Source organism: Beauveria bassiana, assembly GCF_000280675.1.
Source record: "Beauveria bassiana ARSEF 2860 unplaced genomic scaffold BBA_S00040, whole genome shotgun sequence".
NCBI classification, from domain to species: domain Eukaryota; kingdom Fungi; phylum Ascomycota; class Sordariomycetes; order Hypocreales; family Cordycipitaceae; genus Beauveria; species Beauveria bassiana.
The window spans coordinates 124,184-139,071 of NW_007930875.1; the positions used below are offsets into that span (position 1 = coordinate 124,184).

The 14,888-nt window shown below is 55.1% G+C and overlaps 5 protein-coding genes across 5 annotated transcripts in view; 3 read left to right on the top strand and 2 right to left on the bottom strand.

Annotated features, from left to right (window-relative positions):
* Positions 1-562, top strand: part of BBA_08807 (RNA recognition domain-containing protein) — a gene marked incomplete at both ends in the record, with an annotated part of 1,601 nt that extends 1,039 nt beyond the window's left edge. The window contains one exon of the mRNA XM_008603904.1: positions 166-562. Within this exon, the coding sequence (XP_008602126.1) occupies positions 166-562 (397 nt within the window). The remainder of the gene's footprint in view (positions 1-165) is intronic.
* A 917-nt stretch (positions 563-1,479) lies between these two features.
* On the bottom strand, positions 1,480-2,395 carry BBA_08808 (Small GTPase, Rho type; the record flags this gene model as incomplete). The annotated part of the gene is made up of 5 exons (XM_008603905.1): positions 1,480-1,543; positions 1,601-1,833; positions 1,894-2,074; positions 2,133-2,191; positions 2,294-2,395. The coding sequence occupies 5 exons, from the start codon at positions 2,393-2,395 to the stop codon at positions 1,480-1,482; spliced, it is 639 nt and encodes a 212-aa protein (XP_008602127.1).
* A 2,910-nt stretch (positions 2,396-5,305) lies between these two features.
* Positions 5,306-10,252, top strand: BBA_08809 (carboxypeptidase Y; the record flags this gene model as incomplete). Its single annotated transcript, XM_008603906.1, has 8 exons — positions 5,306-5,870; positions 5,924-6,081; positions 6,129-6,662; positions 6,722-6,885; positions 7,638-7,660; positions 7,949-8,049; positions 8,278-8,585; positions 8,830-10,252. The coding sequence occupies 8 exons, from the start codon at positions 5,306-5,308 to the stop codon at positions 10,250-10,252; spliced, it is 3,276 nt and encodes a 1,091-aa protein (XP_008602128.1).
* A 765-nt stretch (positions 10,253-11,017) lies between these two features.
* Positions 11,018-12,934, top strand: BBA_08810 (histone H4 variant; the record flags this gene model as incomplete). The annotated part of the gene is made up of 3 exons (XM_008603907.1): positions 11,018-11,847; positions 11,905-12,669; positions 12,754-12,934. 3 exons carry the CDS (start codon positions 11,018-11,020, stop codon positions 12,932-12,934), a joined length of 1,776 nt encoding a protein of 591 aa, XP_008602129.1.
* Positions 12,935-13,036: 102 nt separating this feature from the next.
* Positions 13,037-14,281, bottom strand: BBA_08811 (SURF1 family protein; the record flags this gene model as incomplete). The annotated part of the gene is made up of 4 exons (XM_008603908.1): positions 13,037-13,136; positions 13,186-13,291; positions 13,380-13,919; positions 14,011-14,281. 4 exons carry the CDS (start codon positions 14,279-14,281, stop codon positions 13,037-13,039), a joined length of 1,017 nt encoding a protein of 338 aa, XP_008602130.1.
* Positions 14,282-14,888: the final 607 nt, after the last annotated feature.

Here is a 14,888-nt window from a genome sequence, read left to right on the forward strand (position 1 = left end):
GTCGTCGTCGTCGTCGTCGTCTCGCGTCTCTCTCTCTCTCTCTCTCTCTCTCTCTCTCTCTCTCTCTCTCTCTCTCTCTTCCTTTCACCTTTTTTTTTTTTAATTTTATTTTCATTCTCGCATTTTGTACATCATGTGAAAGACTAATGGAGCGAGAATTACAAGTGCTGGCGGAGGCGGCAAATCCGATCACAGAACGGAAAAGATTCGCGAAAAGAACCGCAAGCTCGACGATAACCGCGCCAAGCGCATTGAAAAGGAAAAAGCTGCCAAGAACAGTGACGACAGCGCCGACGGCGCCGGCGGCGCTGGCGGAGGTGGCGGAGGCGAGAGCGGCACGATGGAGGAGCAGCAGGAGCACATGGACGAGCAGGTTCATCCGAGCCGCCGCGCGCAGATGGGCAGCGATGCGCCTCCCGAAGACAACTTCCAGAACGGTAGTGGAGGCGGTGGAGGAGGGCGTCGCGGGGGATGGGGCGGTCGTGGCAGGGGAGGTGGTGGTGGCCGCGGACGGGGAGGCCGTGGAGGCGGCGGCCGTGGACGGGGAGGACGGAATCGGTAGAGAGCGGCTGGATGGATAGGTGAATGCCCAACGGATGATGAGTGGTGACAGCCGTGGTTTCGTTGGACAGGGCATAAAGAAAAGCAATTCATTTGTTTTGGGGAATCACATGGCGTCTGCAAAAGAATCTTGTACGTTTTGACTGGTTTTTAAATGTAATGTTTGGCCTAGAGTGTATGCACAGGAAATAGAAAGACATCGATTGATCTGCTCATGATCTATCAATACATTCAAGCCACTGCCTGCCAGCATGTGTTCGCATGCATCTATCCCACTCTGTCACGGTCGTCTTCGAGCTGTGGCATGAACCTCCTTCTAGCCAGCGGTGGAGAAAAACCCGACACGGGCGGGCGACATGAGCTGGGTCATTGCTTTGTTCAGGGCCTCCGCTCTAATGCAGCCTCACACAGCAGCTGACCGTGGCATTGGTAACACAGACTTGTTCTGGAACAGAGCGGACGTCGGTGAGCAAGGCAAGGCTGTGCAAGACCCGTCAGTCGTACCATCGGAAACAATGCACGCCGAAGCAGCCCGTCAGTCAGAAACCAAAAAAAAAGGAACCTTGTGTATAAATTTGCGTAAGAATCGGCAACAAGTAATAAAAAGGAGTTTGTGAAAAATCAAAAGCCTCCACAGACTATAGAATGCGCCAGATAAGGAAAAAAAAGAGGGAAAAAGAAAAGTCATAAGGCACTCTGGGATGGTCGAGGCCTTTCTGGTATCTCGCTGGAAAAAGGATTGTCTGTCTATTTCGGTGCAAGGCCCAACATAACACAAAGACTCCAATAGCAGTTGAAATGCACCCGTGAAGTCAGTTCACAAAAAATCGCATTGTGGCGGAAAAGGTCGTCTAACGTGGCGGACGATATGTTTGAGTCGGGGTCGAGGCCGTGGATCGCCGGGATGTAGTCTGTCGTCTACAGGATGGAGCACTTGGCCTTCTTCTTGTTGGAAGCCATCGGGCGGGGATTCAAGACGGCACTGGGTTGGTCAGTGGATGCGTCCTAGAGCGGGACGAGATTCAACAAGGCTGCTCACCGAATAGCCTCGTCAAAGACGCTTTTGAGGTTTCTTTGCGTGAGAGCAGAGCACTCGAGGTACTTGTAAGCCTTAATTTCCTTGGCACAGACGAGGGCCTGCTCATAGGACACGGGCTCCATGCGCTTCTGCCGCAGCGAGTCGAGGGTGGCGGCGTCGTCGCGGAGATCGAGCTTGGTGCCGACGAGAATAATGGGAATGTTGGGAGCGTGGTGGTCGATTTCGGGGTACCACTAGAGCTAGTCAGTAGCTGCATGGCCTTTGTTTGGCATGAGTTGCTTTGAAACACATACCTTGGCGCGGACGTTGTCAAAGGAAGGAGGGCTGACGACGGAGAAGCAAATGAGAAATACGTCGGTCTGGGGGTAGGACAACGGGCGAAGTCGCTCGTAATCTTCCTGACCGGCGGTATCCCAGAGACCGAGGCTGATGGGCTTGCCATCGACCATGACACTGGCGGTGTAGTTGTCGAATCTAGAGGAGCGCATTAACATGTGCACGTAGAGGGGGGCGTATGTGCAAGGGCACGAACACTGTCGGGATGTACTCGCCGGGAAAGGCATTGGTGGTGTATGAGATGAGAAGACATGTCTAGGGGGCGATTAGCTGATGAATCGGGTAGAGAAAGGGATCATCTCGAATCGGTTGGGGAGGCATACCTTGCCGACAGCACCGTCACCGGTTACGACGCACTGCATCGCGGGTTAGCAATTCGACTCTGTGAGAGCTAGCGAGCTCTGGGCGGGGAGGGGCGGAACACGCCTTGAGCGACTGGACTCCTCCTGGTTGAGCCATGATGGAATTTCGGACAGCAGCGAAAATAAAATAAACAAGGAAGTTGCGAGCGCCTGGAGGCTATGCTAAGAGCCGGATCGAAATCGCAAGAGTGCAATGCAGGTTGCCGAGATGAAGATGGTCGTGGCAAAGAGCAAAGAGGGCCGAAAAGGGGGGGTCGGTCGGTTGAGCGTGTGCGGTGGGATTCTGGGGAACGAGTCGTCGAGAGAGAGGGAGAAAGAGAGACAGAGAGGTCCGGGCCTGAAAAGGTGGAGGGGGGAAAAAGGGACCGCAAGCAATGATCAGGGCAAGCGAGTGGTAGCAAACGTCGAGCAAAGGGGATCGAAGAGGGGGTAGCAGAGGACGAAGATGGCGAGGAGCGGGTTTCAAGACTGCATGAGAAGCAAATGCAGCGGCAGCAGAGTTGAGGCAGCAAGGCGGGAAGATGGCAGAATGACGAGCGGATGGCAGGCAAAGAATGAGAGGTTGTGACTTGTGAGGCTGGTAATAATAGTGTGGCAGAAACAGATAGCAGGTACCTAGAGGTAACTAACTGAGAGGAGCTAGCGTGGCCTTGGAATTGGAGGTTGGGCCTGTATTCGTGCTGCATTCGGGTCTAATCGCAGGGAAATCACTGTAGACTTCAGGGCAATCTGACCAAGCTTTGGCGCAAAACCCGCTAGAATGCTCCGCTAAGAAGTGCTTAGCCCGCTGTAATCCACTGTTTGCTTCTTGTACCCAGGTCAGTGGCCATCGTACGGATTACATCCGCTAACAATGCACCCAATAGGTAGGTACTGTAAAAGAGGGTTCCTGCTCAGACCATCTACGCGCTCTCCTCGAGCTTCTGAAAACGCTCAAGGCTCCGACTTGTCATGGCGTTCAATTGATCGTTTGTCCTCCTCTTTTCCTCATGTTCCTCCTCCGCCTTGTCTTGACCGTCATCAATGACACCTGACCAACCAGCCAGTCTAATTTTCATCTTTTTCATATTCATATTCATCTTTCTTCTCATCCTCTTCCCCCCCGACCTCTCCATTCCCCATTAACGCTCGACACGGAGCTCCCCTCCTGCGACGAAGACGCGTTTCGTCCACCCACTCGCTGCCATTATGGACTCTTTTCCTACTGCACAAGCTAAAACCGACTAACACATCATGTGTCAGGTTTCATCTCCATCGGATGGGCCCGACATGAGATAAAACGTCAGCATTCTCCGCTGCCAAACACCAAACACCCATGGCCAGCTCAACTGCCTCACGTAGGCGTTCAACCCGGTCTTGTCCGTACGCGCCGTGGCGCTGGTTCACCCATTGCTCCATTCTCTCGCACCCTCACCCAAGCACCAAGGAAGGCATCATGCATGGCATCATCCCTTGTACAAGATTTGGCGACCTTGCGGCCTTGTAAAGTGTCATCGGGCATCAAAGCACCGACCAATCGAAACCTTTGTATCCTGCTGTACTTCCAGCGATAAATCAGCCAATAACTGACTTGCCAAGATGCTCTTGATGAATTGGGTCTACCGTTGTAGTGGTCAGCGCGATCATTTGATGACCGCTGAGCGTCCTCGCACCAGGCCTCCGAACCGACTTGGGCGGTCCTTTACCTTTTTAGCCGGAAAAGTGGTACAACACGCTTGTTTCACGCCTCAGCTGGCCGTTTGCTACTGCACTGCGACGCATAACAAAATACAAGTGAACTTGACATAAGCTGGAAGTGCATGGGTTTCGCTCAACAACTAGTGCCACGTTGGTCCCCTGCAGTAATGCTCCTGGAAGAAACGAGCGAGACTGAAGATTGTCCCGAAGAAGAGACTGACGCACAGCTAGAGCCTCTGGGATCGGTTATTCTGACTTTGGGGAGTACACAATTTCTTCAAAATCGGGTTGTCAGAACACTCGATGAATGGCTGTCTACTTTTCGACGTGTCCGATGAACAAGGCTGATGTCTTTGACTGAGATCGTTCTGGTTCGGAGCTACGCAGTCTCTTTGGCCGATCTCGCGCGGCTGCAGCATCTTGCGGAGCATTAGCCTGGCATTCGGGGAGTACCTTGCCATCTTGACTAGATATATCGGGAAATCAACAGTTCTTCAAGAACAACAGCTCTCATCAATTTCCTGACACGCCTCGCCGTTGCAGGCGCTGCACTGGCCAAAGACATGGCTTGCAGGATAAGGGTGGCCTTTTCGTCACCATCTCAACGAAACGAGAAATCTTGATAGGAACGCTGCGGAAGCCCCTAGTCCCCGGTCTTAAGCACTGCAGACTGCAGCATGTTGCAGATGCCGGTGTGGCACGACCATGCAGGCCAATGTCCCATTACGCCAGGCGGATATCTATTTTTGGTGCAGCGGTACGCGACACAATTGGTGATCAACGAGTTCCGGCCGCAGTTTCTCTCGATAGTTATGACGACACCCCATTCGCTTCGAAGAATTCCTCAGAAATAGAAACCACTTGCCAAGCCAAGCCTTTTGCACAGATTCAATGAGATCAATACCGAAGATGACGGATTCGAGATATTGGCAAATTTACTAGTTAGTAGATCGGACTGAGGCGCTAGACTTGGAGCAGTGCAATCGATGCACAACCATTGCACCGGCTGAATGCCTGCAGCAATCTGGCAAGTTGGCAACCCAACAGAGTCAGGTTTTTCCTGTCGATGGTTGCCAACTTGCACAGTTTGTGCATCCATGTGCAATTGAGAAACGGCCTGATTGGCAGATTTTGTTTTTTAGCGGAGATTTCCCTCAGGGTTGCCTCAGCCTCATCAACAAGACCGAATTGCGCCGGTTGGCCGGTTTCCGGGTCGGGCCACCGTTGGCTACGCCCGATACAAGAAAAAGGATCCGCCAGTTCGTCAGCATCACCAAAATAGCAAGAGCAGCCAGCAGCAAACATCCGCGATCAAGGCTGGTTTTCCGGCATGCATTCCGACGACGAAACCCCTCCGCCGCGTGCGACCGATCCGCTCCTAGGCCGCGCCGCTGCGCAGTCGCCAGAGCAGCAGCAGGCCGCCCAGGACGGCGACCACGATGCGTCCGCTCACCGCGTGCGTCTCGAGCGCCGCCTCTACCTCTCGCACACGCTATCCACGTGGAATGCGCGGCTCTTTGAGTTTGGCGCTGTGCTGTTCCTCGCCTCCCTCTTCCCCACGACGCTGCTGCCCATGTCCGTGTACGCACTGGCACGGGGGCTCGCCGCCGTGGCGCTCGCGCACCCGGTAGGCGCATGGATCGACCGCGGAGACCGCCTCGCCGTCGTACGCGCGTCGATTGTGCTTCAGCGGCTGCCGGTCGCGGCAAGCTGCAGCATCTTGTGGCTGCTCGAGCGGCGGATGGCGACGTTGACACCGCGCATCGTCGTGGGGTTGATGGTGCTGCTGTGCGCGCTGGCGGGCGTAGAAAAGGTCGCGGCGATGGCCAACACGATTGCGGTGGAGCGCGATTGGGTCGTGGTCGTGACGAGAGAGGACGAGGCGTGGCGACGAGGTAAGGGGATGCTCTGGCCCAGGATTGCCCGAGTTGATGCTGACGGTGGCTAGTCATTAATGCGCGCATGCGTCGGATCGATTTGCTTTGCAAACTGCTTGGGCCGCTGGCGATATCCATCATTGCAACTGTCTCGACTCGGTTTGCGATTGGGGCTACGCTTGCGATGAATGTAGCATCGGTATTCTTTGAATACGGCTGCATTGCGAATGTATGAAGAACATGCAAGCTGCTCGAGTCTGATGCTGACAGGACTAGGTATACAAAAGCGTACCAGCTTTGCAACACAACAACACGGCTCTTCCCCCGGTGCAGCATGGGGCATCGCCCTCTGTTGCTGCCCGCTTCAAGGCCTTTCTCGCAGGCATTGTCCCCGTCGCATCCTTTGCCGACTACTTTCGACACCCAGCGTTTCTCCCCTCCTTCTCACTTTCACTTCTGTACCTCACCGTCCTCTCTTTTTCTGGCCAGTTCATCACCTTTCTGCTGTCCATGGGCTTCACGCCGCTGCACGTCGGCATCGCCCGCACTGGCAGCACTGTGATTGAGCTTAGCGCCACATGGGCGGCGCCGCGGCTCATGAGCTACATGGGCCCTGTCCGCGGCGGGATTTGGAGCCTCAGCTGGCAGATGATTTGCCTGACGCTGGGGCTTGGCCTCTTTCTCCGCGACGGCCTCGGGTACGACGCCAGCCATGCGTGGACGTCAGTCGCCGGTTTGATTGTGTGCATCGCACTGAGCCGGCTTGGTCTTTGGGGTTACGACCTCTGCGCGCAGACAATTGTTCAAGAGGTTCGTAGACAAGATTCGTGCATCTATGGCAGAATCTGTTCAACTGATATGCTCGCTAGGAAGTCGAGGACGGCAACCGGGGCGCATTCTCAAGCGTCGAGGCGTCTTTCCAGAATTTATTCGAGCTGCTCTCCTTTGCGACCACGATTGCATTTCCGCGCCCAGAGCAGTTTCACTGGCCACTTGTCATTAGCATCGCAGCGGTATACATTGCGGGCGGGCTGTACGCCTTTTTTGTACGGCGTCGTCGCGGGCACTTGTTCCATCCGCCGGCTTGCCTGAAGGTAGAAGCGGAGCGCTAACAATAGTGCTGGTTGCCTACATAGTCTTGAGTCTCGGAAGTAGAGAAGGAACTGGAGGGATCTTGTACATGGGCCTAAAGTGAAACCTTTCCCTCATTCGATCGGCTTCTGGAAACGCCACGGGCGCGCCATGCGTAGCGGCGGGCACGGCAACCGATTTCGCGCCTTGGCGTGCACCTGCTGTCGGGCTCGGCCGTGACACAGTCCAGTAGCTCACATTGAATGGCCATGTGCCAACGCGAGTGGTGGCTGACATTATCGCATGATGGTACAAGTTTCTGCAGTGAATCATGATAAGACGAGAGCGAGTTCTCTACACATGGCCTGCTCTACATGGATTCATTCAATCCAAGCAGGTCGCGCTGCCATTACCAGATGACAAAAAGACTGACAGAGGCTCTGGCCGATCGGGGCACTCATTCGACAACATGTGGCGTTTCTGTCTAAAAGCCAAAGGACGCACTGTGCGGTAGTCGGACGCCATGTCGTGGAGAAGTCTAACAAGCGTCGGATGAATGCCAGGGGTCAATTGCCACACAATGCCCGACAACCTGGGTAATAAAAGGCAACTTTTAAGTTGTCCTTTCCTCTTTTTTGATTCTTTTAGACTTGCATTGCATCACGTAATGCTCCGTGTTTTTTCTAGGTTGCTGCCTATAATCTCTTTTTACAGGGCAAACTTACTGTATTGGGCAGGTGGGCACGGTTGTATCAAGGACGACACTATGAAGCCGGATAGCCGTCATCGGGAACTCAGTGAAAACGGAGCGTCATCAGCGTCGCACGCAGGGAGAGGAGAGGAGGGAGAGAAAAAAAAAGAGAAGACAATGCTGAGTGTCCCAACTTGTCATCGGCTGTCGGATGAAAAGGTAATACTGATAAAGTTAGCGAATTCGTCGCCGGTAAGCGTTGCAGAGCCGCTGAGCAGCTGATGCGAGAGGCGGACCAACTGCCCTAGACTAGGAGCTGCTTGCAACCCCATAGATCGCCATCTTTCGGTGCAGTTTTTGTCTTTTGTTTCCACCAAGGCTCGTCTGGGATTTACTTTCCGCTGGGCCCGGTTTGGCTCGGTCGGCATTGCGATTGTGAGCTGAGCTGTTTCAGCCGGAATAGCAGAACAACCTTGTCCATTCGTAACGCAACGCAGACGGAAATGCTTGCACAACGTATTGGGCACACATCGTATAAGACGGCTCGATAGTTCCAGTGACCTTCTCTGTTAGGCCGAGTCCCATTGTCCGCTGCAACAACACCAACAACAAAGTCCCGTCAATTACTCAGTAGCTAGTTCCGTTACCTGCCTTTTTTTGCAGGGTTGCAGAATTGTATGGGCTAAGCTTTGGGCTTTGGTCGCCACCACAACTAATGATCGCCAGGAGGCACACTCCTTCACTGGACATGTGCTCCTTTTAGCCGCTCCACAACCTAGCCCATTTGAGTTGCTATCGCTAGGCAAATACATGGCTCTCGGGCCTCCGGAAAATATGGTCGGCGAAGAGGGCCTGTCGGCTGGTTGGCCCTGCTACTTGACATCAAACACGTACGGGAGCCCAGAGCGAATCAACGACCACCCCAACCTCAAAGTCCTTCCCAAAGCAGCCCCAGTCGGACTGAGCATACTGTGAGGCGATCTTCAAAGTCCACTATGGCCATCCATGCGCCCCAGTTGGTGACTTCATCACACGGGGGCTCGGCCGGCCTACGATTACCCGTTAGAGCAGGTGCAATGGGCGACATGGGACGCTTCCCAAGTTTAAAAGATGGCCACGGCCTGTTCTGCTTTGCTCGGTGCTCGGCCAGGTTTAATCACACTCTGAAAAAACCCCCCCATCCTCCTCTACTACATATTCCTTTTTGACAATGAGGTGGTCCGCTGCTTTCCTCCTCGGCCTCGTCTCGACGTCGCTGGCCAAGCCCACCCAACAACGCCGTCCAGATAAGAGCTGGGACTACATTGTCAACGGTGCCGAGATTGAACGCCGCGAGGAGCCCGCCAATGCTAGCATCGCCAACTACAGCCTTCGCGGCAAGAGCGTGGACCCTTCCTCTCTCGGCGTCGACAAGGTTAAGCAGTATACCGGCTATCTTGACGACAACGCCAAGGACAAGCACCTGTTCTACTGGTTCTTCGAGTCTCGCAATGACCCTGCCAAGGACCCCGTCGTCCTCTGGCTCAGCGGCGGTCCGGGCTGCTCGTCCATGACTGGTCTGTTCTTCGAGCTCGGCCCGGCCAAAATCACCTCGAGCATCAAGGTTGTCAACAATCCCGACTCGTGGAACAACCGCGCCAACGTTCTTTTCCTAGACCAGCCCGTCGGCACGGGCTACTCGTACGGTCAGGATGTCGACACCTCGTTAGCCGCCAGCAAGGACATTTACGCTCTCCTCAAGCTCTTCTTCCAGCAGTTCCCGCAGTACGCCAAGCAGGACTTTCACATTGCCGGCGAGTCGTACGCCGGACACTACATCCCTGACGACGCCGCCGAAATTCTCTCCCACTCCGACAGCGGCATCAATTTGAAGAGTATCCTGATTGGCAACGGCCTCACCGATGCCTACAACCAGTACCCCCAGTACCCCGAAATGGCCTGTGGTAACGGAGGGTACCCCGCCGTCGTCGGCCCGAACACCTGCACCCAGATGCGCAACGCCATTCCTCGCTGCCAGAGCGCCATCAAGCGGTGCTACTCGACCCAGAATGCCAACGACTGCACGTCCGCCTCGAGCGCCTGCAGAAGCGTCTCAGACCCCTACTACGCGACCGGTCAGAACCCGTACGACGTGCGCAAGCAGTGCGAGCCCAACTCGGGTGGCCTCTGCTACCAGGGCATGAACTATGTTGAAGAGTACTTGAATCGCCAGGACGTCATGGAGGCCCTCAACGTCGAGGTCGACAGCTTTTCGAACTGCAACGGCCAGGTCAACAACGACTTTCACAGCACCGGCGACGACATGCTGCCCATTCAGCGCAACGTCCCCAAGGTGCTGGCCAAGAGCGTCCCCGTGCTCGTCTACGCCGGCGATGCCGACTACATCTGCAACTGGCTCGGCCAGCGCGCCTGGACCCTTGCCCTCCCATGGCCCGGCCAGGCCTCGTTCAAGGCGGCCCAAACCCAGAACCTCACCTACAAGGCTGGTGGCGGCAGCGCTTACGGCACCGTCCAGAGCGCCAAGGGGCTCGCTTTTGCCCGCATCTTTGGTGCTGGTCACCTTGTTCCCATGGATGAGCCGAAGCCCATCCTTGATCTCGTCAACCGCTGGATCCATGACGGTGACTTTCAGCATTGAATAGCGTACTATGATGGGAATGGCTGTATATAGTGCATGCTGTGGGCGATTAAGAAGAAACATGGTCTTATGAGCTGTATATAATAGGAATATGAATATTCGTTTCAAAACATGTTGTATGTGATCCCAACTTTGAAACACTTAACCATGTGTTGATCAGTGCACTGACTCGAGCTGCATTGTGCATAATGTTTCCGTCAACGCCGCTCGATGAAACGCCATGCAGAATCATTGTAGATGGTCGATGAAGTGATTAGTCTGTGTGGTGTGGCGAGAAAATGTGCCGAGTCTTGATGGCAGGATTCGGCGGTAGGTCGAACGGTGACCTCCTGGTACTAGACAATGTAGAGCAGGTTGCAGGTAAGATACAATCGTTGGCAGATGAATAACTAGTTGATCGATAAAACGAAAAGATCAAAAAAAAAAAAAAATTGCCAACGAATCATGGGGAGTGGAAGTTGTAGTGATGTTACTTGACGCATTGATCTGCTAGTGCAGCCTGCATGGACCCCACCAGTCGCGTCCTCCAACTTGTAGGCGCGTTTGTCGCTGGCCAACCTGTTTTGACCTTGCATTGACATGCACGGCAATTCGAAAGCAAATTCAGTCGAGTTTGGGATTTTTCATCGGAAAGCTTGCTGACTCTGGTCGAGGAAATGGGCAGTTGATTCCTGACAGCGCCGTGCTGGACGACACAGCCCAGTAAACGAATCAATATTTACACCCACCGTCACCACCGCCACCACAATCGCCACAACCACCATCATGGCCGACACCCCAACCGGAAACCGCAGCCGCCCAGCCCGGACACCTGCAGGGCGGACTCCGTCCCAGAAGACGCCTTCTGGCCGCACATCCAACCCAGATGCATCCGTCCACACACCGCTCGACCGGACCGGGCCTCGCGAGCTTGCGAATTCCGTCCGTCGAGGTCTCAGCGCCTCGGGCCGCAAGAATAACAATGCACCCACGCCGCACGCGACAGCCGCGCGGCGGGCACTCGAGCAGCGTCGGACGGCCATGTTTACGCCTGGCAAGAACCGCCGACGCAGCTTGCGCGAGCAGCACCAGACACCCATGAATATCCTCAATCAGCTCGCGAAGCGGCTGGCGCCGTCGACGCAGCAAGTAGCCGCGAGCTCCTCGCCGGCAGACAGGGAGCCGCAGTCGGGCTTGCAATCTATAGGGGAACGCGAGGAAGCGGCCGACGAAGACGACTACATGGACGACGAGCCAGACGTGCAGGGGGACTACGACGACGACGATGACGACGACGACGAGCTGCCCGCACCACCGCGATTGTCGCTGCCGCTGCAGGAGGACGATGATGACACCGTGGAGCTTCGGCCGCCGCGATTGTCGGTGATTCCCGACGACAACATTACAAACTATACTGTAGGATCCGTGGAACTACCGCGCGACCAGCCAGCATCTAGGTATTCGCGCGGTAGCTTCGGCAGCGTGCGCGGCAGCGACTACTTTGGTCTAAACGACCCAACAGTGGAAATGACTGGACGGCAGTCGGACTTTTTTCCGGGCTCATTGTTGGAGGACCTGCGAGACAGGGCACAAGACAACGCAGCAGCATTTGATCGGTGAGCTGGCAATCAAACGCACAAGAGCGGCACGCGAGCTCTACTAACGGCATATAGATTTGAAATCGATGCCACGATGCGCACGATTGGTCGCCAAAGTGACTTTACGCTCGGCGTTCCTGCAGACATGGGCGATCAAACGACTTTCATGCTCTCGGAACCGGGCGGTGATGCGCCGGCGACGTCGCCTTTGCCGCGTGACTCTGCGGCAGCGGAAGCAGCACAAAGAGGAGGAGAGGCGACATATAGCAACATCTCATTTATCCCAGAAAATCCAGAGGGCGAAAGTATTGCACCATTCGGCGACGACGACGACGATGACGAGGACCATGGCGAGCGTCAAGTCTTTGACCATGACGAACCCACTGTCAGACAGGACCGCGTCGAACAAGAACAAGAAGAAGACGCGGAAGTCGGCCGCCGTCGAGCTTCTGCGCTGACGCACGGAGAGACACTCATATCCGAGGGCGAGGACAGCGACCCGGCCGACGCCACGCTGCGCCAACAAGACACGACCATGATGACCCCGGGTCACTCGGCGCCGGCTCGCCGGGGCTCCAAACCCAAGAAGAAGCAGAAGCGCATCTCTCGGCACGGCGCCGAGTACCCGCCGCTGCCGCCTTCGTTTGTACGGCGCGTGGCGCACCGCGCGGTGCAGACATCGGGCCTGAGCAACCACCGCATCTCGTCCGACGTGCTGGCCGCGCTGACGCAGGCGTCGGAGTGGTTTTTTGAGCAGCTGAGCGATGATTTGGGCGCATACGCGGACCACGCGCAGCGGACAGTCATTGAGGAGAGCGATGTGCTAACCCTGATGAAAAGGTAAGGGCTGGGAAATAGTCGTCAAGACCCAAAAGGGACGCTGTACTAATGGTGGCTTTTTTTTTTTTTTTTTTTTTAATTTAGACAGCGACAGATTGGCTCTGATGCCACGCTCTTTTCTCTTGCGCAGCGGCATCTGCCCAGAGAGCTCCTTCAGGAGCTGCGAATGCCGCAGCAGCCAAACTTAAAGGGCCAGCGACACAAGAGTTTGACGCAATTCGACGACGACGACGATGACGACGAAGACGCTTCCGAGATTTCATGATTTGCTTCAGCTCATTTCTTCTATTTATGCATTGTACAAAATGGAGTTTTTCTGCTTGGCGCCCATGGCTTGAGGTGGCAAATTATTATACATGTTTTTATTTTACAGAGTGCGCGTCGCGCGGACACGACGGACAACGTCGGAGGCGGGTTTCTTCATAACCAGGTACATCATGACGGATGTCGCTACGGCGAGCCCATACCTGCATCTAATTAGCAAACTTTTGAATGCGAAAAAAAAAAAAAACGTACCAGGTGAAGATGTATTGTGCGTGATTATTGCGCAGGTTGACCTCGGCTGGTCGGCCAAAGGGAATACCGCGCGCTTCGTACTCCATCATTCTAATGTATTCCGGCTCTAAGTCGGAAGCAAGTTAGCACACACCATCCATCCATCCATTCTCCAGGATATCAACCCCCCCCCCTTCAAGACTCTGTGAACGTACCCATTGTCGCTTCCACCCACACGGGCTGCGCCCCCGTCAACGCCGCCATCTGCTCAACGTCCGGAAAGTAAAACTCGCCCTTTTCGGGCCTATTATCCGGCGTAAACATGTTCTTCTTCCACGGCGCCCTCAGCAAGCCCTGCACCGTGACCTCGCCCGTCGGCAAGCTCTGCGGCCTCGATCTCTGATCGCGGTGCTTCTTGCTGATCCAGCCGCGATTGACCAGAATAGTCGACGCCGCCGCACCATCACCACCACCACCACCACCACCATCACGCTCCAGCGGCGTGACAACCATGTAGCCGTCTTGGCCGTCGCGCATGCGCGGGCCAATGAGCATCTCCTGGTCGTGGCGCAGACGGCCGGTGGCGACGACGCGGCGATAGTCAAACTCGTGCACGGCAGAAGGGTCAATGTGCGGCGGCAGCGGCAAGGGATCGCGCACGAGGCGGTCCTCGTACTTGGCAATGAGGTCCGTCTTCCAGCCGAGGCGCTGGACCTGCCAGGTTCCCAGGGCAAATGCGGTAATGGGGATGAGAGCTGCGGGCGGGGGGAGAGGAAGCAAAATAAATCAGCAAATGGCGAAAACTCGGAAAAAAAGGAAGCGCGGGGGGGGGGAGTGCAAATGTACCGAGAATGATGAGGCCGGGGCCGTGCTTCCGGCCGGGTCGAATCATGGTCGGGTCGAGGTCAACAGTCGAGACAAAGTTTGGGTCGTCGGCGGCTTGTTTCTGTGCGCGAGTACGCCGCGTGGTCGAGAAGAAGCGGTTGCTTCTGCTGCTGCTGCTGCTGGATGATGATGGTGGCGGCCGGGCAGCTGTCGTCGTCGTCGTCGTCGTCGTCGTTATCGGGGATCGCGCGGCGCAACATGGGCGCGTGATGGAGCGAATGCTGCTGCACATTGGCTGCTGCAGCCTATGCAGCACGTGTTGGGAACAATTCATCCCGGGCGGCGATGCAAAGGAAGGAAGGGGGGGCGAAGATTGGCGACAAAAGTTGGACGAGTGAGGTTGGTGTTTTTTTGATGATTGCTGCCAAGTTGAAGATGGGGCGCTTTGAACGGCCCCACATGTGGTTCATGGCGGGACATGAGAGGTCCTGTTAAACTTTTACATTTATTTGTGTGTACATTTCTGTGTTGCCTTTTTGTTTTTAATTCAATGTTTTGCCTTCTTCTACTTGATCAGAATCAGCACGGTCAATATACTTTGCTGCATCAGATAACCCATGTTTGCGCCTGTGGTGAGCTTGGTGATCAAGCTTTACGCTTGTGCTCGGTGTTTCTGACACAGCCGCACCAAGCATCAAAGTAAAAGCTATCACTCACAGACTCATTTTTCGTAGTTTTGAAAATCGGAAACCTGTATTTGATGTTTTATAGTTGGCAGTCCGCCGCTTCTTTCAATTCTCAGCTGGCCAAGCAAGAGGTGACGAAAGTGAGAAACCAAGAATACCGACTTATACATGTCCATGGAAGATGCCAAGAGCGACAACCAAATTCAGAGCGAC